At 52.0% G+C, this 20,259-nt stretch overlaps 2 protein-coding genes across 4 annotated transcripts; both read left to right on the plus strand.

Moving 5' to 3' along the window:
* The first annotated feature begins 11 nt into the window (after positions 1-11).
* On the plus strand, positions 12-10,787 carry PAAF1 (proteasomal ATPase associated factor 1). Of its 3 annotated transcripts, XM_017821944.1 has the most exons (13): positions 12-85; positions 138-263; positions 669-709; positions 1,247-1,350; positions 1,666-1,755; positions 5,165-5,263; positions 6,008-6,158; positions 7,792-7,986; positions 8,274-8,365; positions 8,500-8,615; positions 9,687-9,769; positions 9,979-10,061; positions 10,389-10,787. In XM_017821944.1, the coding sequence occupies exons 2-13, from the start codon at positions 220-222 to the stop codon at positions 10,464-10,466; spliced, it is 1,176 nt and encodes a 391-aa protein (XP_017677433.1). In that variant the 5' UTR covers positions 12-85; positions 138-219; the 3' UTR covers positions 10,467-10,787. The 3 variants fall into 3 exon arrangements, with proteins under 3 accessions (XP_017677433.1, XP_017677431.1, XP_017677432.1); XM_017821942.1 differs by lacking the exon at positions 12-85 and having other exon boundaries at positions 148-263; positions 672-709; XM_017821943.1 differs by lacking the exons at positions 12-85; positions 1,247-1,350 and having other exon boundaries at positions 226-263.
* Positions 10,788-10,916: 129 nt separating this feature from the next.
* Positions 10,917-14,877, plus strand: DNAJB13 (DnaJ heat shock protein family (Hsp40) member B13). The gene is made up of 8 exons (XM_017821886.1): positions 10,917-11,027; positions 11,644-11,747; positions 12,003-12,164; positions 12,571-12,728; positions 13,385-13,498; positions 14,049-14,162; positions 14,249-14,325; positions 14,661-14,877. The coding sequence occupies exons 1-8, from the start codon at positions 10,960-10,962 to the stop codon at positions 14,815-14,817; spliced, it is 954 nt and encodes a 317-aa protein (XP_017677375.1). The 5' UTR covers positions 10,917-10,959; the 3' UTR covers positions 14,818-14,877.
* Positions 14,878-20,259: the final 5,382 nt, after the last annotated feature.

Here is a 20,259-nt window from a genome sequence, read left to right on the forward strand (position 1 = left end):
GGTGTCCCCGCGGCAGGGAAGGTGTCCCCGAAGCAGGGGCGGTGTCCCCACGGACGGGGCGGTGCCGGTGTCCCCGAGGAAGGGGCGGTGCCGGTGTCCCCGAGGAAGGGGCGGTGTCCCCGCGGACGGGGCGGTGCCGGTGTCCCCGAGGAAGGGGCGGTGCCGGTGTCCCCGAGGAAGGGGAGGTGTCCCCGCGGACGGGGCGGTGTCCCCGCGGCGATGGCGGCCCTCCGGATCCAGAGCGACTGGAGCCGCGCGCTCAGGTGCCAGCGGGGCCTGTCCCTGTCCCTGGCCTTGTCCCTGCCCCGGGCTCCTGTCCCTGCCCCTGTCCCACTCCCTGTTCGCGGCCCCTGGTACTTGCCCCTGTTCCCTGTCCCGGCTCCTCTCCCTGGTCCCTGCCCTTGTCCCGGCTCCTGTCTCTGTTCCTTGCCCCTGCGCCGGTCCCTGTTCCTGTTCGCTCTCCCCGTTCCCTTCCCCGATCCCTGTTCCCGTTCCCTGTCCCTGTTCCCTGCCCCAGTCCTGGTCCCTGGTCCCGACTCCTGGCCCTGGTCGCGGCCCTGGTCCCGGCCCCTGTCCTTATCCCTGGTCCCTGTTCTTGTTCCCTGGTCCCTGTCCCTGTTCCTGCCCCTGTTCCCTGTCCCGCTTACGGCCGCTCCTTCTCTCCGCAGCAGGGACGAGGGCGAGGCCTGGCTGAGCTGCCGCTGCCCCGGTGAGTGGCCGGGGGGTCCCCCGGGGTTCAGGGGGCCTTGGGGGTGACGGGGGGTTGGGGAGCCCTGTGGTGCAGAAGGGGGTGGGGGCAGTTGGGGGAGTCGCTGTGGTTTTAAGAGAGGGTGAAGATTATTGGGATCCCTGGGGGTTAGGAGGGGCTGGGGGAATTTTGGGTCCCTGTGGGTTGGGGGAGGTGGGAGCACTTGGGGATCCTCTGGGTGAGGAGTGGATGCAGGTGGTTGGGGGTTCTCTGTGGTTTAAGAGGAGGTGGGGTCCTGTCATTAATGGGGTCGTTTTGGGGTCCCTGTGGGTTAGGAGGGGAAGGGGACTATGGGGGGGATCCCCCTGAATTAGGAAGGGTTGGTGGTGTTTAGGGTCTGTGTGAGGTAGGAGAGATTGGAGTTGTTTGGGGTCCCTGTGGCTTAGGAAGGGTTGGGGGTGTTTGGGGTCCCTGTGGGTCAGGGAGGGTGGGCTGAGGGTCTCTGTGCCTTGGGGGTCTCTGTGCTGTGGGGTCTCAGGGCTGCCCCTTTTCCCCCAGGGAAGCCCACCCTGTATGGCAGCGTCACCCGCCGTGGGCTCAGCTCCGAGGGCATCCCAGACATCGCGGCCTCCGAGGGATTCCTGGTTCAGGAAGTCACCAAGGTGCCAGGGCTGGGGGGGGGAGGTGTGTGACACAAAGAGGGGACACACTGACAGCCCAAAGCTGTCACCCTGCAGGGTCCTGTCCAGCCATCCTAACCTTCCTCTGGGCACAGCCCTGGGGCTGCTCCAGGACATCCCACAGGGATGGGGCTCTGTGTCCCTTCCCACCTGCATCCTTGGAATGCAGCCCAGCACTGACCTTTCCATGGGTTTCCAGGCTCTGGGATCCCCTAGCTGGCTCCAGGTCACAGCTCTTCCTCAGCAGGATCAACAGCACCTCTAATTCCTTTTTTTCCCCTCTCTTTCCTCCCTTAGAAAAGCATTCTCATTTCTTGTCCTCACGAAAATGTGTCCACAAAGTTCCTGGCCCCGTACACAACTTTTTCTAGGATTCATCAGAAAAGTGTGAGTATCCTGTGAGGTGGGAGGGGAATCCCTGGGGGTGGCTGGGAACTCTTCACAACACATCCCTGACCATGGTGTCCTCGTGCTGGGGGGGGAACTGGAGCGTGGATTGGTGTGTGTGGGGTTGGAATGGACATGGAACTGTGATCTTGTCGTGGTTTAGGAAGGGTATTCCCCAATGTAGTGTTCCCAGTGGATGGAGAGGGGAATTGGAGGCACAAAAGATCAGGGATTTAGATAAGAACGATGAACAATTTACTGGGAACAGCAGTGGAATAAGGAAACAAACAGAAACAAAAATACCAATTAACAGTGTACAGGCCAGGGAACAATCCACATGGGAACGCTCACAGTGTGCCACCTGAATATCCCTGGGATCCCTGTAAAATTGAACCCTGTCCTGGGCGAAACCAGGACATTCCCACCCCTTATTGTAACCCATCTGCATCATGCCCGGATCCTACCCCTCCCAGCTACATCTACACACACAAACATGGGTCTCATTCCCATTTTTTCCCTGGATTTCTGAGCCTTACGAAACCAATCCAGTCCATTCTTTGAGACCTCGCTCTCTTCCAACACTTTTCTTCGGGAGCTCCTCTAAAGCTCTCCTGTAATGAAAACTCTGACTTTGAATTTGCTGGAGCTGTTCCATCCAGGAAGCTCAGGGATGTCTTCAGCAAGGATAGCAGGGCTGCGGCAGATGGGGCAGATGCCGCAAGGCTGCGAGACCGCCAAGACCGCCGTTCTGATGCATTCCCTGTGGAATTCATGCCCACATTCCAGTTCACACCTGTCTTTGCCTAGCGTCACATGGCATACTCTGCAGGGATAATAATCACGGTCCTTGAACCAAGGAAAGAACTTAACCCCTGCGAGGCGAGAGAGCTCTTCATCGTACTGGCAGAGACGGGCGGCCAGTCTGTTCACCGTGAGCCGCGCGCTCCATCCGATGGTTGGGAATGTCTTGGAGTAAGGCCGTGGAGCGCTTTCTCGGAGCCTGTGCCACGTGTAGAACGTACAGAAGGCTTTCCCTGGATCCAGGGGGAACTCCTCCCTCACAGTCCCCTCGTAGAGCACCTGCAGCACAGCCAATTCCCTCAGGTACTGGACACCTTCCCTCAGGTACCTCCATGTGTTCCTGGGCACAAACAGATCATTCTTGGCAGGACACCATTCCTTCACGCTGGACAGGAGCCTCTTCCAGAGGCTGAGAGGTTCTGCCGTCTTCCCGATCCCCTTGTCAATGTGCACTTTCCAGGCCAGGCATCCCAGCTGCCTGGCTTCTCTGCCATCCAGTATTATATCCTGTGCCCCGAAGGCCCAGCACCGCGCCAGCCAGGCCAGCACTGACTCGTTCAGCTGGCGCCGGAAATACTTCCGGATATGGCGCAGCCTATCCAGGCAAGGGCATTGCAGGCTCAGCGCTGCCCCTGCCTCCTCTTCTTCTGAGGACCCCGTTTCCTCTTCATCCCTCACCAGGGGAACTGATTTGCTCTTGGATTTCTTTGGGGCAGGGACAACTGCTTCTGGCAGGGGTTCAGCTGCAGTTTGAGTGGCCACTGATTTGCTCTTGGATTTCTTCGGTAGAGCCGGAGTTTGCGTGGCCACACTGATAGTTGTTCTCTCTTGCCCCCAGGGGAGCTGCCTGGCATCCAGCAGTGCCCGGTAAGCACTGGCCAGGGCCCAGCACAGGGCAATAAGTCGCTCCTCTCTGCAATTGTCACGGCATGTTTCTTTCAAGTATTCTGCCATTTTATCAGGGTCCTGTAGTTCTTCAGGGGTGAACTTCCAAAGCATCGAAGGAAAATAGTCCTCCAAAAGCTGGCCAATTTTCTCCCACCTTCCCTGCCACTCCTGATTACACACCCTGGGGACAAGTGCCGGGAAGGCCCTGCTAAAAAATCCTCTTATCTCTCTAAACACGGTGCGGACCACGCCTCTAAGCATGTAGTAGACCGTGCCGAGGAAACTCGGCAGACACAGCAAAATGAGGATGCTTTGCATAACACTGAAAGGCAATTCAAAAGCTCTTGTGTACGTCCTGAAGGAGTAATAGCAGTGGAAAAGCTGGAGAAAATAGCCCTTCCCTGTTCTCCCCGCGGACTGGGCAGGTTTATTCATGGACTGGCGAACACAGAGCGTCACGTCACAAATTACTATCGCAAGGAACAGCACCAAAACAGCGATGAGTCCTTTCTTTGCCCTGGGATAGTACTTCAGGATGGGCTCGAGCGGGTGTTTATAATAAGGGCTAAAGAGCATAACGCACAGGTACAGGTGCAGCCACCCTGTATCCATTGCCAGTTCCTAATACGGCCAATGCTGGGATCCGAATCGTCCCCGACCCTGCTGCGGGCAGATCTGTCCTATCCCAACCCTTCCTGCCCCCGAATTAGGCTGGGAGGGTTTAGGAATGGAATTCCCGAATTCCAGCCGGTGGCTGGAGAGGGGAATTGGAGGCCCAAAAGGCAAAGGACGGGGGTTGAGATAAGAACAACTCACTGGGAACAGCAATGGATGGAACGAGGAGCGAACACGCGGGATGCGGCCGGGAAGGAGGAAACGCGTTTTCCCGCGTTTCCTGTTTGTCCCGCCCGCGCATGGAGGGACGGGATCGCATTCCATCCTGGCCTTGCCCCTCCTACCGCCGGAAAAGTTAACCCTGTCATGACTGGAACCTTCCCTTCCAATGGTCATCCGCATTTCTTGTTCCTGCCTGGGATTTCACCGCTGCAGCGTTTTCTCCCAATGCACGAACTGCGAACGCAATTAAAAAACTGCAGTGCAAATGCAATTACCGGAATCACAGAATCCTTAAGGTTGGAAAAGACCTCCGAGATCATCGAGTCCACCCTGTGCTGGATGCTCACCTTGTCCCCCAGCCCAGAGCACTGAGTGCCACGTCCAGTCCTTCCTTGGACACCTCCAGGAGTGAGGACTCCAAACCTCCCTGGGCAGCCCCTGCCAAGGCCTGACCACCCTTTCCAGCAAGAAGTTCCTCCTGATGTCCAACCTGACCCTCCCCTGGCACAGATGGAGGCTGTTCCCTCTCCTCCTGTCCCTTTTCCCTGGGAGCAGCGCTCGACCCCCCCCCCGGCTCCCCCCTCCTGTCAGGGAGTTGCAGAGCCAGAAGGTCCCCCCTGAGCCTCCTTTTCTTCAGGCTGAGCCCCCCCAGCTCCCTCAGCTGCTCCTGGTGCTCCAGCCCCTTCCCCAGCTCTGTTCCCTTCCCTGGACGCGCTCCAGCCCCTCAATGTCCAAGCCTATGAGGTCCTTGTTTCAATATTCAGGTGTTATCACCTAGAACTGTACAATGATGTACTTAGCACGTCTCCCCCAGTACAGAATTAGTCTCCTGAGCGGAAATAGCTCTATAAAGCTAATTTTTGGTGCTTTTCCCCTCCTGCAGATCACCTGTCTTGACATTTCCAGCGGTGGAGGACTTGGTGTATCCACCAGCACAGATGGGACCATGAAAATCTGGCAGGCTGCCAACGGAGAAATAAGAGTAAGAGCATCTGAATTTGATGTTTCGTGTTGGGTGGGACATTGCTGAGGTCCTTTGGCCCTGACTTTGGTCAGGCTGTTCACACCCTGGGAAAAATCTGGCTTTTGAATGAAAAGCTGATTGAGATTTCCCATCTTGGAGGCTTTAAGTCAAATCTGTTGGGAAGGGTGTCTTCTCCCAAGGGGAAATGTTGCTTAGCAATCCAGAGTCCCAGGGCAAAAATGGAACAGCTTAGGAATAACAGGGAGGGTGCAGCAGCTGTGGTACAAGCACTGAATTTGTTCTGCAGTAGAGAAGATTATTAAAAAAGAAATTATTAAAGAAGATTATAGATTATTAAAGAAATTGTAAAAGAAGACATTAAAAAGGAAGTTTTTAAAAAATGTTTCTGTGCTGGATTAACCACATCCTGTCTTATCAGCCTGCTCAGTGAAGGTGCTTCTTGTGGAACTTGACCTTCAGCTCCTTGTTTGGCAGAGGATAAAGACATTTAACCTGTAATTAGAAGCAAGTTTAGTGTCCTTTGCTACATAATTAGCTGCTCCAGTGGTAGAGGGAAGCCCGAAGTATCACCTCTTCACCTCAAATTCAGACAAACCCATTCCAGCAACACAAACCCCAAGGATTTGAGCTTAATCCTCTTGCCCATGTGGGAATTCCAAGTTTTCCAGTGTCACAGCTCCAAGATTGCTTGGCATGAAGGTGATGACAATGGAACTAGCACACAGTTCTTTGTTTTTCCAGAGACTATTGGAAGGCCATGTGTATGATGTGAATTGTTGCAGGTTTTTCCCATCTGGCCTCGTGGTGCTGAGTGGGGGAATGGATGCCCAGCTAAAGATCTGGTCAGCAGAGGATGCCAGCTGTGTAGTGACATTTAAAGGTCACAAAGGAGGTACAGAGCCTTTAAAATGCTTCATCTCCTGAGTGTGAACTTGCCTTGCACCCCAGGGGTGATGTTCAGTCACCAGTACCTTTTTTAAGCTCCCAGAACTTGAATAAAAAGGTTGGGAGTTCTTTGTAGTAGAAGAAACTTGTTTCTCTCTCCAACCTGTTTTTTCTTAATTAATTTAAAAAGAGGGAGGGTGCAATACAGCAGGCTGTTACTCCAGAGATGGAGGCACAGGGATTCTGTTCCTCCAGGGCAGTCTCAGCTCTCCAGAGCTCCATCCTGCTTCCAGGAGCTTTGCTGCTTGCTCTGGGAATGCCTCCTGCTTGCTCTCAGGTTATCCTGCTCACCTTCAGTAGCGCCAGGGCCTCTTCCTTTTGGTTTTTGTTTGGTTTTTTCCTTGCCCAGAAAACCATACAGCAGTTTATTATTATGGACTTGCAGCTCCCTGTGCTGGTTAAAGGGAGTAAAGCAGGACAAGAGCAGCTGGGAGGATACTCAAGTAATCTCTGGAAAGAAGATTTGGTTTCCAAGACCCTCCACTGGGAGGGTTTAGGATTTAGGCCCAGTGCTTAGGCAGGCACCTGTTCTGCTCCTGTTTACACCTGGCCCAGAGCACAGTGGCCACGATCTGCTTGTGGCAGGTGGTTCCTTCCCAAGGAATGGCAACTGGAGCACTTGGGTTATCCTGAGCAAGTCCAAGTGAGGTGTGGATGTGGCATCAGATGCCCAAAACACTGCCCAAAATTATCTGTTCCCTGAGCAACCAACTGCTCTGGGCAGGCTCTGGTTTTCTGTCTCACAAGGTGCCGGGCTTGACTGAGAGATTAATAAACCCCTAAACTTGATTAACTCAAAAACCCATCTTACACTGAACCTGGCATCGTCCTGATGCAATTTGGTGACTGGAACTAGAATGTTTTTGAGGTCCCTTCCAATTCCATAATCCCTTTGTGTGGATTCAAAAGGCTTTGGCACAGGTGTCCTGTACCCAAACCGTGGCAGTGTTGGGACAGTGCCTTGGCCGTGGCTCTCAGGGTGACTTTATTCCCTGCCTATACCTCCAGCCCAAGCTGCTGCAGTCACTCTGCTTGGCTTATCCTTGTCAAGTTTAATGACTCTTTCTGTAAGGAAAGTGTCAAATTAAATCTCCTGACCATCTGACTGTTCCCTGCTAAAAAACCACTGTGTCATTTTTCACATTCAGATTTGACAGCCCACAGTAAAATAAAGTAGTTAGGGGATCTTAGCACCTGCACAAGCTGCTCTTTGGGTGTTGCTGTAGCTGGATAACAGGGATGCTGCTTTGGGGATTATCCAGGGATGAACTTGGGAACATTTAAGAGTGCCAGGCCAGGCTGTTTTCTGCCCAAATTAATTTTGTGCAGTGTCAGCTCAGTCTGAAGTGAGGTGTTGCTGATCATTTGATGGATAATGTCTTCCCTTTGTGCCAAGTGGTGGCTCCCACGCTGTAAGGTTTTCTAGGAGCTGCTTCCTTCCACAGGCACCTTTTCCTAGAGGCACAACTTGCCTGTGTGTGACTGGTGTCACTGGGAACAGTGGCTTGGGGCGTTGGGTTCGGCTTGGGAAATGAGGTGCTTTTTGTGTGTGTCTGAACACGGCCTTTGCTTCCATGCAGGGATTTTGGACACTGCCATTGTGGATCGAGGCAGGAATGTCCTGTCCTGCTCCAGGGATGGCACTGCCCGGCTCTGGGACTGCGGGAAATCCGCCTGTCTGGGTGTCATTGCCGACTGTGGCTCCCCCGTGAACGGCATCGCCGTGGGCACTGCCGATGACTCCCTGAACCTGGGCACGCCCGAAAATCCTCCCAGTAAGCCTCTTTCTCTGAAAATTCCCCTTCACTTCCCTGTCCCAAACTGCTGAGGTTTGTCACCAGGAATCCCTTGGGAAGGGAGCAGAGCACTCCAGTCCTGGGCAGCCATTTGAGCCTTATCGAGCAGTCTGGGGGATTAAACTGAGCTCTGCTCAATTACCGGCCTTCCTGGTGTCTTGGGATCTGGGGGAATGTTGCCCCAAGTTCAGTGGCAGTGATCCAAACTCTCAGGATTTGATCCCATCAGGATCTGTTGCTGGAATGACCTGTTGTCCTTTTGCCAGGTGAGCGTGAGATCGGGACAGAAGGGAAGATCCTGCTGCTGGCCCGGGAGGACAAGAAGCTTCAGGGAGTGGGACTGCAGAGCAGGCAGCCGGTAAGGATCTGGGATTGCCAGAGCATTGGGATGAGGAATTGAGCCAGGATAAACCTAGACAGGTAAAATGGTCAGTGTTATCCCAGCTCCATTTTCCACTGAGGTTCACACTCGGTTCGTTCCCAAATTTCCAGGTGTTCCTCTTTGTGGGATCTGACGCCTTCAACTGCTGCACGTTCCTCTCGAGCACCTATATCCTGGCAGGGACTCAGGATGGGAACATCTACCAGCTGGATGTGAGGAACACAAAGTGAGTGAGTGCCTGGGGCTGCAAGGCTTTAAACAACCAGGGTTTGGTGGGAAAAGAGCTGGATGGAGGGGGCTGGCAGGCAGTGCCACTTCCAAGGGGTGCGTCCCGTGGCACCAGAAGCTCCAGAGCCTCTGGCAGCCAGTTTTTTCTCTTGGGAAGCACTGGAGAGGTTCCTGCTGCTCAGGTGGGTGATCCAATGGGATGTTCTCTGGAAGGTGCCTCCTAAAAGGCTACAGGTTCCAGGCAGATTCCTTAGTTTCCGAAAAGCTTTTCCATCTTGAGCCATGACAAAGGGTCCTCTTGGCATAGCCTTACCTTGCAGATTATTGCTTTTTTAATATCTATGGGATTATTCATTATAATAATATAATTATATATAACATATTAATAATATAACTATATTATAAATAATTATAGTGATATATATTGTGTATATTATATACATAATAGATAGTATATACATAATATTAGTTTATATTCTATATATATTCTGTATTTTCTTTATATAGAATAATTCTGTATACTATATAATAATTATAATTATTTTTATTACTTTTATTGTTAATTCTATATTATTGTTTATTATATTATTTATAATCAATATTATAGTTATATAATTATTAGTTATGTTAATATACTGTGCATATTATGTTATATAAACATCCGTATTATTTTATATATCTATACATATATATATAATCCAAGTACACAATAAATGTAGATAAGTTGAGCAGAAAACTTCTTAACATCAATATCACCCCCCCAGAAAAAAAAGCACAGCCCCTTCCTTTCCTTCACCTGAGAGTCTTTGAAGGATCCTGATCCTTATTCCAGTGTAGGACTGGAGCTGAGCTGTGGAGTTTTATTGGTGTTCCCTGAAGAGAATCATGGAATGGTTTGGGTTGGAAGGGACCTTAATGCTCATCCCATTCCACCCCCCTGCCATGGGCAGGGACACCTCTCACTATCCCAGGTTGCTCCAAGCCCCATCCAACCCGGCCTTGGACACTTCTCTCGGCGACAGCTTCTCTGGAAATAATCCTCATCCCTTGTTTCTGCTCTTTTTTCCAGCGCTCCGATCCAGGTCATCCACAGGTCGGGAGCGCCGGTGCTTTCTCTGCTCCCATACCAAGATGGATTCATTGCCAGCCAAGGTAATTCCAGTGCTGTTTTGGGAGAAATCCTGTAGTGGAATCAAGGAACTCTGTGCTCTTTGGGAATTGTCCTCTTGCCCCTTTGCCTTGTGTCCCTCCAAAACGGGGCCTCCAAGGTGCATCTCACCCATCGGAGCCTTTTCCCGCTGGAATTTCTGTCTGTAATTAACTGCTCATCTCCCTAATTAACTGATGTCGCTCCCTTCCAGGGGATGGCACCTGCTTCATCCTCCAGCAAGACCTGGATTATGTCCTGGATCTCACCGAGGCCGACTGCGACCCCATGTACAAGGTAAGGAGTATGGAGTATCCCTGAGGAGAGCCTGGAAGAGGGAAAACTGCCTTTTCCCTCAGCAAGTTCCTTCACACAGTTGACTTTTTGAGCTTATCTTTAGATTTTCCTCCTGAATATTCCCAATGTTTTGCATAAACAAATCCTCTGTGGTATTCCCTGGCTTCAGGAGCAGAACTGTGGAGTTGGAGTGGCTCTGGCAGGGCTGTGTTTCTATAAAAAGTGTGGATTAAGGATTCTGGAAAGATCCTGAGGGAAAAAGTAGGATTTTATGTGGAAGTGTCACTTCCTGTGTAAAAACTGCTTTTTTTTCCCCCTCTTCCCCAGGTGGCTTCTTGGGAGAAGGAGATTTACACGTGCTGCAGAGACGGGATAGTGAGGAGATACCAACTTTCTGACCTTTAAGTGTTTGAAGGGACCAAATAGTGAGGAAATGTGTCAGGATGGCTCTTCCAAGCTGATTTTCCTGGGATGTGTATGCACAATTTGAGGCTCTTGTGGTGACAGAGTGTTTTGGTGGCTGATCATATTTCTGCCTTCAACACAACTGGGATCAAATTTTAATGTAGAGATGATGTTGTGTTGCAATGGAGTTGTTTTGGTTTTTTTTTTTCAGTGCTGAAAAAGTGCTGTTTGTAGGGGGGGAAATAAATAAATGGGGGGTGGGGGGGTGCTGAAAGTGACTGTGTCACAATATGGAGTGAAATAAAGCGGCTGCTTTGATAACACCGGTGTGGGAAAGGAATTTCCCAAGGAAATTTGGGAGGTTTATAAGAAAAAAGAGAGGAGGGGAGGGATGGGGGGTCAGAGTGCGGAAGTGACGGGAGAACTACAACTCCCGTGATGCCGCGCGCGGCGCGAACAGGAAGTGCCGCGTTCGCCATAGCAACGGGACGCCATGGGCGTGGACTACTACGCCGTGTTGGAGCTGGACCGCGGGGTTACCGCCGACGACATCAAGAAGGCGTGAGGGACCCCCGGGACCGGGGGAGTTCTGGGGGCCCGGGGGGAGCGGTGGGAGCGGGGGCGACCTCGTGGGTGGCTGCACTTGGCCTCCCCGTGTGCCCCACAGCGGGACTGGGGCGGGGGTGAACGGTCTGAGAGGGCTGGGAAGGGCTGGATATGAGGATGGGGTCTCTGCTGTCCCCTACAGAGAGTCCAGAGGGCAATGAGGGCTGGAGCCCCTCTGCTCTGGAGCCAGGCTGGGAGAGCTGGGGGGGTTCACCTGGAGAAGAGAAGGCTCCAGGGACACCTGAGAGCCCCTTGCAGGGCCTGAAGGGGCTCCAGGAGAGCTGGAGAGGGACTGGGGACAAGGGATGGAGGGACAGGACAAGGGAGAATGGCTTCACATAGACAAAGTACAGTGTTAGATGGGATATTGGGAAGGAATTCTTGGCTGGGAGAGTGGGGAGGCCCTGGCCCAGGTTGCCCAGAGAAGCTGTGGCTGCCTCTGGATCCCTGGAAGTGTCCAAGGCCAGGTTGGAGCAACCTGGGCTAGTGGAAGGTGTCCCTGCCCACAGCAGGGGTGGGATGAGATGATCCTTAAGGTCCTTCCCTACCTAAGCCATCCCACGATCCGCAGCTATCGGAGGCTGGCCCTGCAGTACCACCCCCTAAAATGCAAGGAGCCCTGGGGGCCCTCGAGGTTCCGGCAGCTGGCAGAGGCCTACGATGTGCTCAGCGACCGTAAGTGGGGAGGGGGGTTCCCTTCCACGGATTTTAGGGGCAGGAGGGGCTGGAAGTGGGTGTGAATCCCTGGTTCCTGGCACCCCAGGGAGGTGCCACCAGCTGTGTGACCCACGGCCCAGCTGGGACCTGGCACACGCTCCAACATCCATCCCACCCATCGCTGGGAACCCCCTTATGCCGCCTCCACCCAAGCAAATCCCGGATCTCAGGCTGAGGCTCTCCCCTATTCCCAACCCCTCCTTGTTCCCTAAGCCATGAAGAAGGGCATCTACGACAAGTTTGGAGAAGAGGGGCTCAAGGGTGGCATCCCCCTGGAGCTGGCCAGTGACAACCCCTGGAGCGTGGGATATGTGTTCCACAACAACCCCGAGAAAACCTTCAAGGAGTTCTTTGGTGGGGACAACCCCTTTGCAGGTAGGATGGGGGATTCTGAGGCGGGTGGCTCAGACTCCATCCATAGCTGCTGTGATTCCATGCTTGGAGCTTTAAGCTTTCCAGGGATGTTTCCCTGCCCAACTGCTCTGGGATCCCTCTGGTAACTGGAGTTTAGATCCTGACTTCCCCCAGCCGTGGGTGGGAGAGAGGGCTGGAGGTGCATGTTCAGGCTGTCAGCTCTCCCTAGCTGCTCCTGCGACCTTTCCTGGGAGGATTCCCACCAAAAAGAGGGATTAGGGGGACAAGGCTGCCATAAACATGAGTAAGGCGGAAACACTCCTGGAAAAAAACCACTTCATGTGGTTTGGGGTGGGAGAAGAAGGGAGGTGAAGACCCCTTAGGCTCTGACCTGAGGGAGGGGCCATCCCTGTGCTCCCTCCTGCAGAATTCTTTGCCGAGGATGGCTCGGAGGTGCTCCTGCCCTTCGGGGGGCCCCGGGGCCGGGGGGCGCTCCGGCAGGACCCCCCTGTCGTCCGGGACCTCTACGTGTCCCTCGAGGATCTGTTCCATGGCTGCACCAAGAAAATCAAGATCTCCCGCAGGGTAGGGCCATGGAGCTGGATTTTGGAATGGGCTGTCCCCTCTCTCCATGTGGGATGTTGAGGGATTTGGGGCTGTGCCGCAGGGAGGGATTGGCACCAAACCCAGCAGGAGCTGAACCAGTGTCCTCCTCTCCTGGCTTGGCAAAGGGAATTCAGCATGGGAGGTGATGCAGGAGCTGGTGGGAAGCAAGGGCTGATTTTGGAGGTGGGTGGAGAAGGAGCTTGGTGTGTTCTGGGCTCCCACAATTCCATTTTCATCCCCTTTGTGCCCTTTGTCTCCTGGATCCAGCCCTGAGTTTCTCCTGTTCTAGGACAAGAGGAAATGGCCTCAGGTTGTGCCAGGGGTGGTTTAGATTGGATACTGGGGAAAATTCCTTCCCTGAAAGGGTGACATGGGAATGGGCTGTGGGCAGTGCTGGAGTCCCCATTCCTGGAGGATGTGTGGATGTGGCACTCGGGGACAGGGGTTAGTGGTGGCCTTGGCAGTGCTGGGGATGGTTGGACTCGATGGTCTCAGAGGGCTTTTCCAACCTTAGTGATCCCACAGTTCTGATTTGGACCCACCACGAAGTACAATCCATCCTTTCCCTGTTCTCTGCTGGCTTGTGCCAGGGGATTGGAGCAGTCCTGACCCTCCCTCTTTGGTGTCCTGCCCAGGTGATGAACGAGGATGGCCAAACCAGCACCATCAGGGATAAGATCCTGACCATCGACGTGCAGCCGGGATGGAAGCGCGGCACCAGGATCACCTTTGAGAAGGAAGGAGACCAGGTAATCCCAGGATCCCAGAGTTCTTAGGGCTGGAAGCAACCTCACCCTCCACGGAAAGAAGTTCTCCCGTGACATGAAGTTCTGGTTTCCCATTGTTGAGGGCACTTGGCAGCACAACCAGTGGAGCAATTCCAGCATTCCTGTGTTTGGAAACACTCTGAGGAGCCATTCCTGCCTGGATTTTCCTCAGATAAAAAGCAATAATTGGAAGGGGTGGTTTCCTGCCTGGCACTTGGGAAGCCCAGTTTGATTTCCCTTGGCTGAGCAGAAGTCTGAGAAAAGATTCCTTTTTTCCTTAAAGAAAGAAAATACCTTTCCCTTCTCCAGCTGAAAGCGGCAGCAAAAGATCAGGAATTTGTGTCAGCTTTCCCTGTGTAAAATCATTTCCAGGTTTTCAAGGCCAGGTTGGATGGGGCTTGGAGCAACCTGGTCTAGTGGAAAGTGTGGAGGGTCTGTGGAAGGCAGGTGGAATTGGATGAGCTTTATTATCCCTCCCAACCCACCCTGTGATTCCATGATTCCATGATCTCTTTATTCCCCTCAATTTTAGGGGCCCAACGTCATTCCAGCTGACATCATCTTTGTTGTCCAAGAGAAGCTTCACTCAAGGTTTAAAAGAGTTGACAACAACCTCATTTATGTCGCCTCAATCCCGCTGGGAAAGGTAAAGAGCCGAGGGAAGGGATGGAGCTCCACCTCTGGCCCCTGGGGCTGCAGGAGCAGCTCCCAGTGCTGCTCCATGCCCCGTAGGCACTGACTGGATGCACCCTGGATGTGTGGACACTGGATGGGAGGCTGCTCAACATCCCCATCAACGACATTGTGGAGTAAGTGCCGTGGGGAAATGGGGCTTTTCCATGGATCCTGGTGAGCACGGAGGTGAGTGGGCACTCCGAGGAACCTCCAAAGCCTTTCCCAGCAGTTCTGGGGCTGGAGGAGGAGGATGATGCCCACAGGGGGTGACTCTTCTGGTCTGGGGCCGTTTTTGGGTGGATGGGAGTCAAGAGGGAGAAGAGGGTGGATGGTGGAGCCCGAAAGAGGAGGAAAAGTCTCTGGTTGAACTTGACCTAAGACAGCCCCTGGGGCTCTGCAGGTGGGGCTGGGGGTCCCGGTGTTGGGGATCATCCCGGGGCTCCTCTCAGCCCCTTCCTTTGCTTGGCAGCCCCAGGTACTGCAAGGTGGTTCCTGGGGAGGGAATGCCACTGCCCCAGGACCCCCAGCAGAAGGGGGATCTCCTCATCTACTTCAACATCTGCTTCCCCAAGAGCCTCAGCCCCGAGATAAAAACGCTCCTGAAAAATGCCCTCGTGCCTGAGTAACAGTGACCTTCCCCCTCTGCTCCCTGAACTCCTCTGTGCTGCAGCTCAATAAAGTCCATTTCAGTGTTTATTTGGTTTGATTTTCATGTGTAATACAAGCACTGGTCATTACTCTAGGCTGTTCTTCTCCTTCCATGGATGCAGTGCTGGACTGGGACCAGACTCCCTCTTCTCCTGCTGCTCTGGAGAGAGGATTGTGCCAAGGCTTCTGAGCAAAGGAAAACAATTAACCAAACCAAGGGCAGTGCTCCTGCCCTGGATCCATTCAGCACCACATGTTCTCCAGTGTTTTCATCAGCACTGATCCATCTAAGCAAGGAAAACAATCCCTCTTTCCCCCCTTCTCCCTCACACCTCCCCTAAGGTGATCCTTGATGTTCCAAGGCCCTGGATCTCTCCTGGCTGCTGTTCAGTGTTTGGTTTGGTAATAAAAGCAGTAAGTTAGTAGGAAAGGAGCGAGAAAAGTGGAGACACTCTTATGGCTGTGCCATGAGAGACAGGAGAAACCTCCCGACTGCAGCTTCCAGATCAGGAGCTTGGGATCTCTGTCCTTCACAGATGAGGAAAGAGGCTTCTTCCATGACTAAAGGTGGCCTCCTCCTTTGGAGGTGTGGAAAGTGCAATGGACCTTTTGCCAGGAACCCCTGGGGTTTCAGAGTCCTGCAGTTTTTATCCACACTTGAGCTCTAGGAATCCACCAGCTGGAAAACTGCCTCCATCCAGGCCTCTCTCCAGCTGACAGGGTCGAGGAAAGCTGAAAAAGAGCCTGAACTGGAGAAAATGTGCCAGAGCAGAAGGAACAGAAGGTGAAGGAGAGAAAACTGGCACATAATTCCTGACAGGAAGCACAGCACTGTGGGAGGAAGCATGAGGAGAATAGCTGTGTGATTCCAAAGGGAGCGAAGCACCTGAACTGCTGTAGTTCCAGGGATCTGAACATCTGATTCCAACTGGCAGATACAGCTACTGGAGGGGAAAGGCCCAGCAGATTGTTTCTGAAATAAAACAAAAATGTTTATTCTCCCAAAATATGTTTGTATGGGGATGAGAGGAAACACCAGTGCAGGCACTGGAGTGCAGAGAAACAAGGCAGCAGATCCTTGGAAACCCTTCTCACAAGTCTTCAGGGCAGCAGAGGATTGCAGAAAACACAGCCCATAATTGAAAAGAGACAGTCACTGAAAACCAGTCAAAATTCTCAGTGGAAAAAAATAGCAGGAAGAAAACAACAGGTATTTTTTTACTCAATGTCCACACGATCTACAAGAACTGAAACACTTGAAATGAACCCTTGGCTCCTCTTGGAGGGAGTCAAGAGTTGCGATGTGGAAGCGTAATGAGTTGTTTTAGCATTCCAGTAAAAATAGTATCAAGCAGCTACTGTTGATATAGTTACAATGACACCAGCTTTCTCCCATTATTATTATTGTTCACCTCTGTGCCTGTGGCCTGCAGAGGATTTTTTGTTTTGGTTTGTTTTTTTTTTCCTTCAGGTTGCAGGTAATTCAATGTCCAGGTTCTTCCCCAGGTGATGTGCTGATGGTGGTAGTGGGGGGTTTTGGGACAGCCAGATGCTGCTCCTGCCCACTGCCATCTTTCTGGTCTGCAGAGTTAGAAATATAATGTTACCAGGCCTGGAAAATGCAGGAACATCTATGGTCTGATCTTTGGGGTAATGCTCCCCATGGCTGGAGGAGCAGAGTGTTTGAAAATAAACACACAATCGTGTTTGCTTTTAAAGCACCAGGAACTTCAAGCCCAGCCCAGCCACCCAGGAGACCAAACCTGTACAATTCTATAGTACAAGGCTCTGTGTTTACTGCCAGGACACAAATCAGGAAAGATCCCCTTGTTTTCACTCTCTGCTGCTGTGAAAGCTGCATTTTTTTTTCCTTAATCCCTGAGGGCTTCTGCTTACAGGGGATGGCAGAGAAGATCTGTTCTAAATGTTTTATAAACTGAGAGGAAACTTCCCAGATCTCTCAGTGTGGAAAACAGAAGGTTCAGATAAGAAAGTAAAAGACAGAGATGCATTTTGCTTTTCTAACTTACTGTTTAGCTCTGCCAGAAATGTCCAAATGCCATTGTGTTCCTGAATGGAGCTGCTCTGTGGAGCATTGTGTTCTATCACATGGAGCTGCTCTGTTGGTGGAGCTGCTTCACTTTAAACACCTCGGGATAATTTTCCAAGCATTTTTTTTTCCTCTGGATGGTCTTGTTAGGAGAGGATCTGACACAGGTGTGTTTCTTGTGGTGTTTCACATGGAAGGATTAATTAGTGGACATTAAATCCAGCAGAGGCTTGGACTGGGAGATGCTCCAGCGCTGGGCACAGGGAGAGCTGCTCTTGGAAAACCATGATGCTCCTTCACGTTCATGGTTTGAAGAGGGAGATGATGCTGAAGAGGGCAGGACAGTGTCTTAAGGACAGCAAAACATGCCTTATTTCCTTAAAGATTTTTAACCATTCCAACTGTTTGGCTTAGTCAGGGAGCAGAACTTGGAGTGTTGTCTGTCAATCCATCCCAACCAGGCCTCTCATTTATTATCCCACTAATATTTCAGCAGAGTGGCACAGGCTCCCAAACCTCCCCACTTTGGTGTCCCTCCAGGCTTTCCCGGGGCCGCCAGGAGAGGGCACATCTCTATCAGGGATGTCACTGCTGCTCAGCAGCGCCGAGAAGGATTTTCCAGCTCGCTCCGCTCACTCAGGACTCTGGGTTTTCACCACTTAGTGCTGCGGGGTTTTGCCTTCCTTTCTTCCCCTCTTTTCTCCTCAAGATGAATTTGCAGGTTGGCTGGAAACTCTGCTCTGTTTTGCCACTGGGAAGTAGGAGGTGGATTTGTGGAATAAATTCTCAAAACTGTTAAGGCGGAGCAACAAAGGACCTTGTAGGACTCTCATCTGTTACTTGCCTGAGGTTCCTGGGGGGTGATGTGCTCTTATTACTGTGATGCTTTCTATGAAAAAAAACCCCAAATCCTAAAAAAAGCAGATTTTTCTGATCTTGAGAGTAGACGGGGACTCACATCTGTCTTTTGTTTCTGGTCTATAGGATGTTACAGAAGTAATAAAACATAACAACCACTCATTGGAGCCTGACTGAGAAGCAAATTTCCCTGATTTGTCAGAAACTAAACCCATTAAACTTATCTTTACAAAGCAAAGTGAGGTCGAAAACATGAAAACTCGCCTATTTAAAGATTGTATAAATAGACCATAATTCAGTGTTCAGTGGCACTTGTGATACTCCAGAAAAGGAGCCCACAGCCTAAATTTTGACTGGCAAACTGCACACCGTTCAGCACTAGCTAATTAACACTGCTGGTGAATCTCAGACAGCCCCTGAGAGAACCAAAACATCTACCCACTGAAGATCTATTTAAAAACACCCCGGGACACAGTGACTTCACGAAGTGATTCCTGTATGAGCAACAGTGGGCTCTGCATTGTTCACATTTCAATTGTTTTCTACATTTCTGTTTCAAATCCCCAATTTCGGCGTCCTCCTTCGAGCTGGGAGCATCAAACATCCCGAGGGGAATGCTCGATGTACGGGGAACTCCTGAAAACTGAGGGCTCTCTGACACTCAGGGCTGGTTTTCCTGGCTGTCCTTTAAGCCTCACCTAAGTAAAGCTCCGCTTTATCCAAGCCGGCGGGGCTTTCCTGAGAGCGGCTGGTGAGAAAGGAGGGATAAGCTTACAAAGCTTCGTATTTGAGCAGGGATTAACAAGGCTTGGAAGCAATTTGCAAACTCACAAGCTCTCCCTGGCTGCTGCTGCCAGAAGCCTTTTCTTAAAGCACCTCCCCCCTCCCAACTCCAGGCAATATAGGGGGCTGGGGGGCTTAGCTGTGAAAGTCCTTGTTTACAGGCTGCTGGTAAATCCCAGGCTGTTTATTCCATCTGTCCCGGGCTCTCATTAAACCCCGGGGTGTCATCAAGCCCCTTGCTGGGGACAAACCCATTCCCCGGGGGGCTGGAACCAGGGCTCAGGGACACCACTTGCAAACCCCTTTTCTGGTCTGGAGGGGGTTTTGGCCGCACTGTTGGTGAGTCCCAAAGGCTTTATTCAGCAGAATAACCACCCAAAGGTGGTGGGGCCAGACTCCCATCAGGGCACTTCTCCTCGACAAAGCACTGGCCAGTGAGGTTTAAACTGATGGTTGTCTTTGTTATCAGTCCTGAAAAAATCTTGGTGGCAAGTTCTCACTCACCCTTTTGAAGCTCCTGTGGGTCAGCCAGGAGCTTTGAGAGACATTTTAAACATAGTCCATCTTCTGGCCAAACAAGCCTCCTTTGGCATTTAAGGGAATTTCAAAAACCCAACCTGCTCTGCTGTCCGGGGGTTCTGTGGGCCCTCAGGGACCAGGTGAGCACAGACATCCTGCCTACCAAGAGCTGTGACCTCCTCAGGCCCTTGTCACCAGCACCACTCCTGTCTGGGGGCTGCCTCTGCCCCTGGTGAAGGTCCACACCCCGTTTGGGATGCTGGATGTGCTTCTCAGTGGGGACCCAACTCTTTGCAGGTTTGCAGCATGCACCAGTGACATCCTTCAGACCATTCTGCCTTTGCAGAGTTACTGGCCCAAGCCAAAGAAATCCCTTGGGACTTGCTGTTGTCAAATCCAGAGGTAAAACACACCTTCCAACAACAGAAGGTTCCACCAAGCCGAGAGGAAAAGCCTTGGAATCAGCAAGGAACGGGCCCACAAATAAATACCTCAAGGCTCTGTGGGTCTGCCATTCAGGTGAGGCAGTTCCATTTCCACGATGGCAGGAGGAAAGACCGTTTGAAAAGTTTAGTAAACAACGTGGTGTTTGTAAATCCGATCGGGGAACACAGAAACACACCCCCCTGCCAGGGCTCAGAGTAGAGGAGCAGAGAGCAGCAAGGACAAGTCTGAGATGGGGCTGTTATCTAACCCAGACAGCTCAGGAAACACAAACCCCAAATACCTTAAATGCCAGGAAAATCAGTCTGTTTCCCAGAAGTTATTACATCTTGAACATCCAGCTGAGCAAGTGGCTGCCACCACACTGGGAGGAGATACTGGATCTCCTGGTTTCTGCTTCATGTTTTGTTTCTCAATAGACTACAGGATATTTGTAGCAGGAGCCGTAGGAACTCTGCTGCCTTTTTCCCTTAAGAGAATTATCTGACTGCCCTGGTGACATAGGACAGGATTATTTGAGGGATGATCACATCCTTCTCCTTGAAGATTGCTTTGGTTTGTTTTCCTGCAGAGCTGCCTCCAGCCCTGGGGAACAACAGCACAAGGACGTGGAGCTGCTGGAGAGAGTCCAGAGGAGACCCCGGAGATGCTGCCAGGGCTGGAGCCCCTCTGCTCTGGAGCCAGGCTGGGAGAGCTGGGGGGGTTCACCTGGAGAAGAGAAGGCTCCAGGGAGAGCTGAGAGCCCCTTGCAGGGCCTAAAGGGGCT

Source organism: Lepidothrix coronata, unplaced genomic scaffold (genome assembly GCF_001604755.1).
Source record: "Lepidothrix coronata isolate B3197 unplaced genomic scaffold, Lepidothrix_coronata-1.0 Scaffold93, whole genome shotgun sequence".
Classification (NCBI taxonomy): domain Eukaryota; kingdom Metazoa; phylum Chordata; class Aves; order Passeriformes; family Pipridae; genus Lepidothrix; species Lepidothrix coronata.

What these genes read in the sequence shown, in the direction of transcription:
- PAAF1 (XM_017821944.1), top strand. Translation starts at nt 220, where the DNA reads ATGGCGGCCCTCCGGATCCAGAGCGACTGGAGCCGCGCGCTCAG. An exon ending in GACTGCAGAGCAGGCAGCCG is followed by an intron (nt 8,366 to 8,499) that starts GTAAGGATCTGG and finishes CCAAATTTCCAG; the next exon opens with GTGTTCCTCTTTGTGGGATC. An exon ending in ACTGCGACCCCATGTACAAG is followed by an intron (nt 10,062 to 10,388) that starts GTAAGGAGTATG and finishes CCTCTTCCCCAG; the next exon opens with GTGGCTTCTTGGGAGAAGGA.
- DNAJB13 (XM_017821886.1), top strand. Translation starts at nt 10,960, where the DNA reads ATGGGCGTGGACTACTACGCCGTGTTGGAGCTGGACCGCGGGGTTACC. An exon ending in TTGAGAAGGAAGGAGACCAG is followed by an intron (nt 13,499 to 14,048) that starts GTAATCCCAGGA and finishes CCTCAATTTTAG; the next exon opens with GGGCCCAACGTCATTCCAGC. An exon ending in CCTCAATCCCGCTGGGAAAG is followed by an intron (nt 14,163 to 14,248) that starts GTAAAGAGCCGA and finishes CATGCCCCGTAG; the next exon opens with GCACTGACTGGATGCACCCT.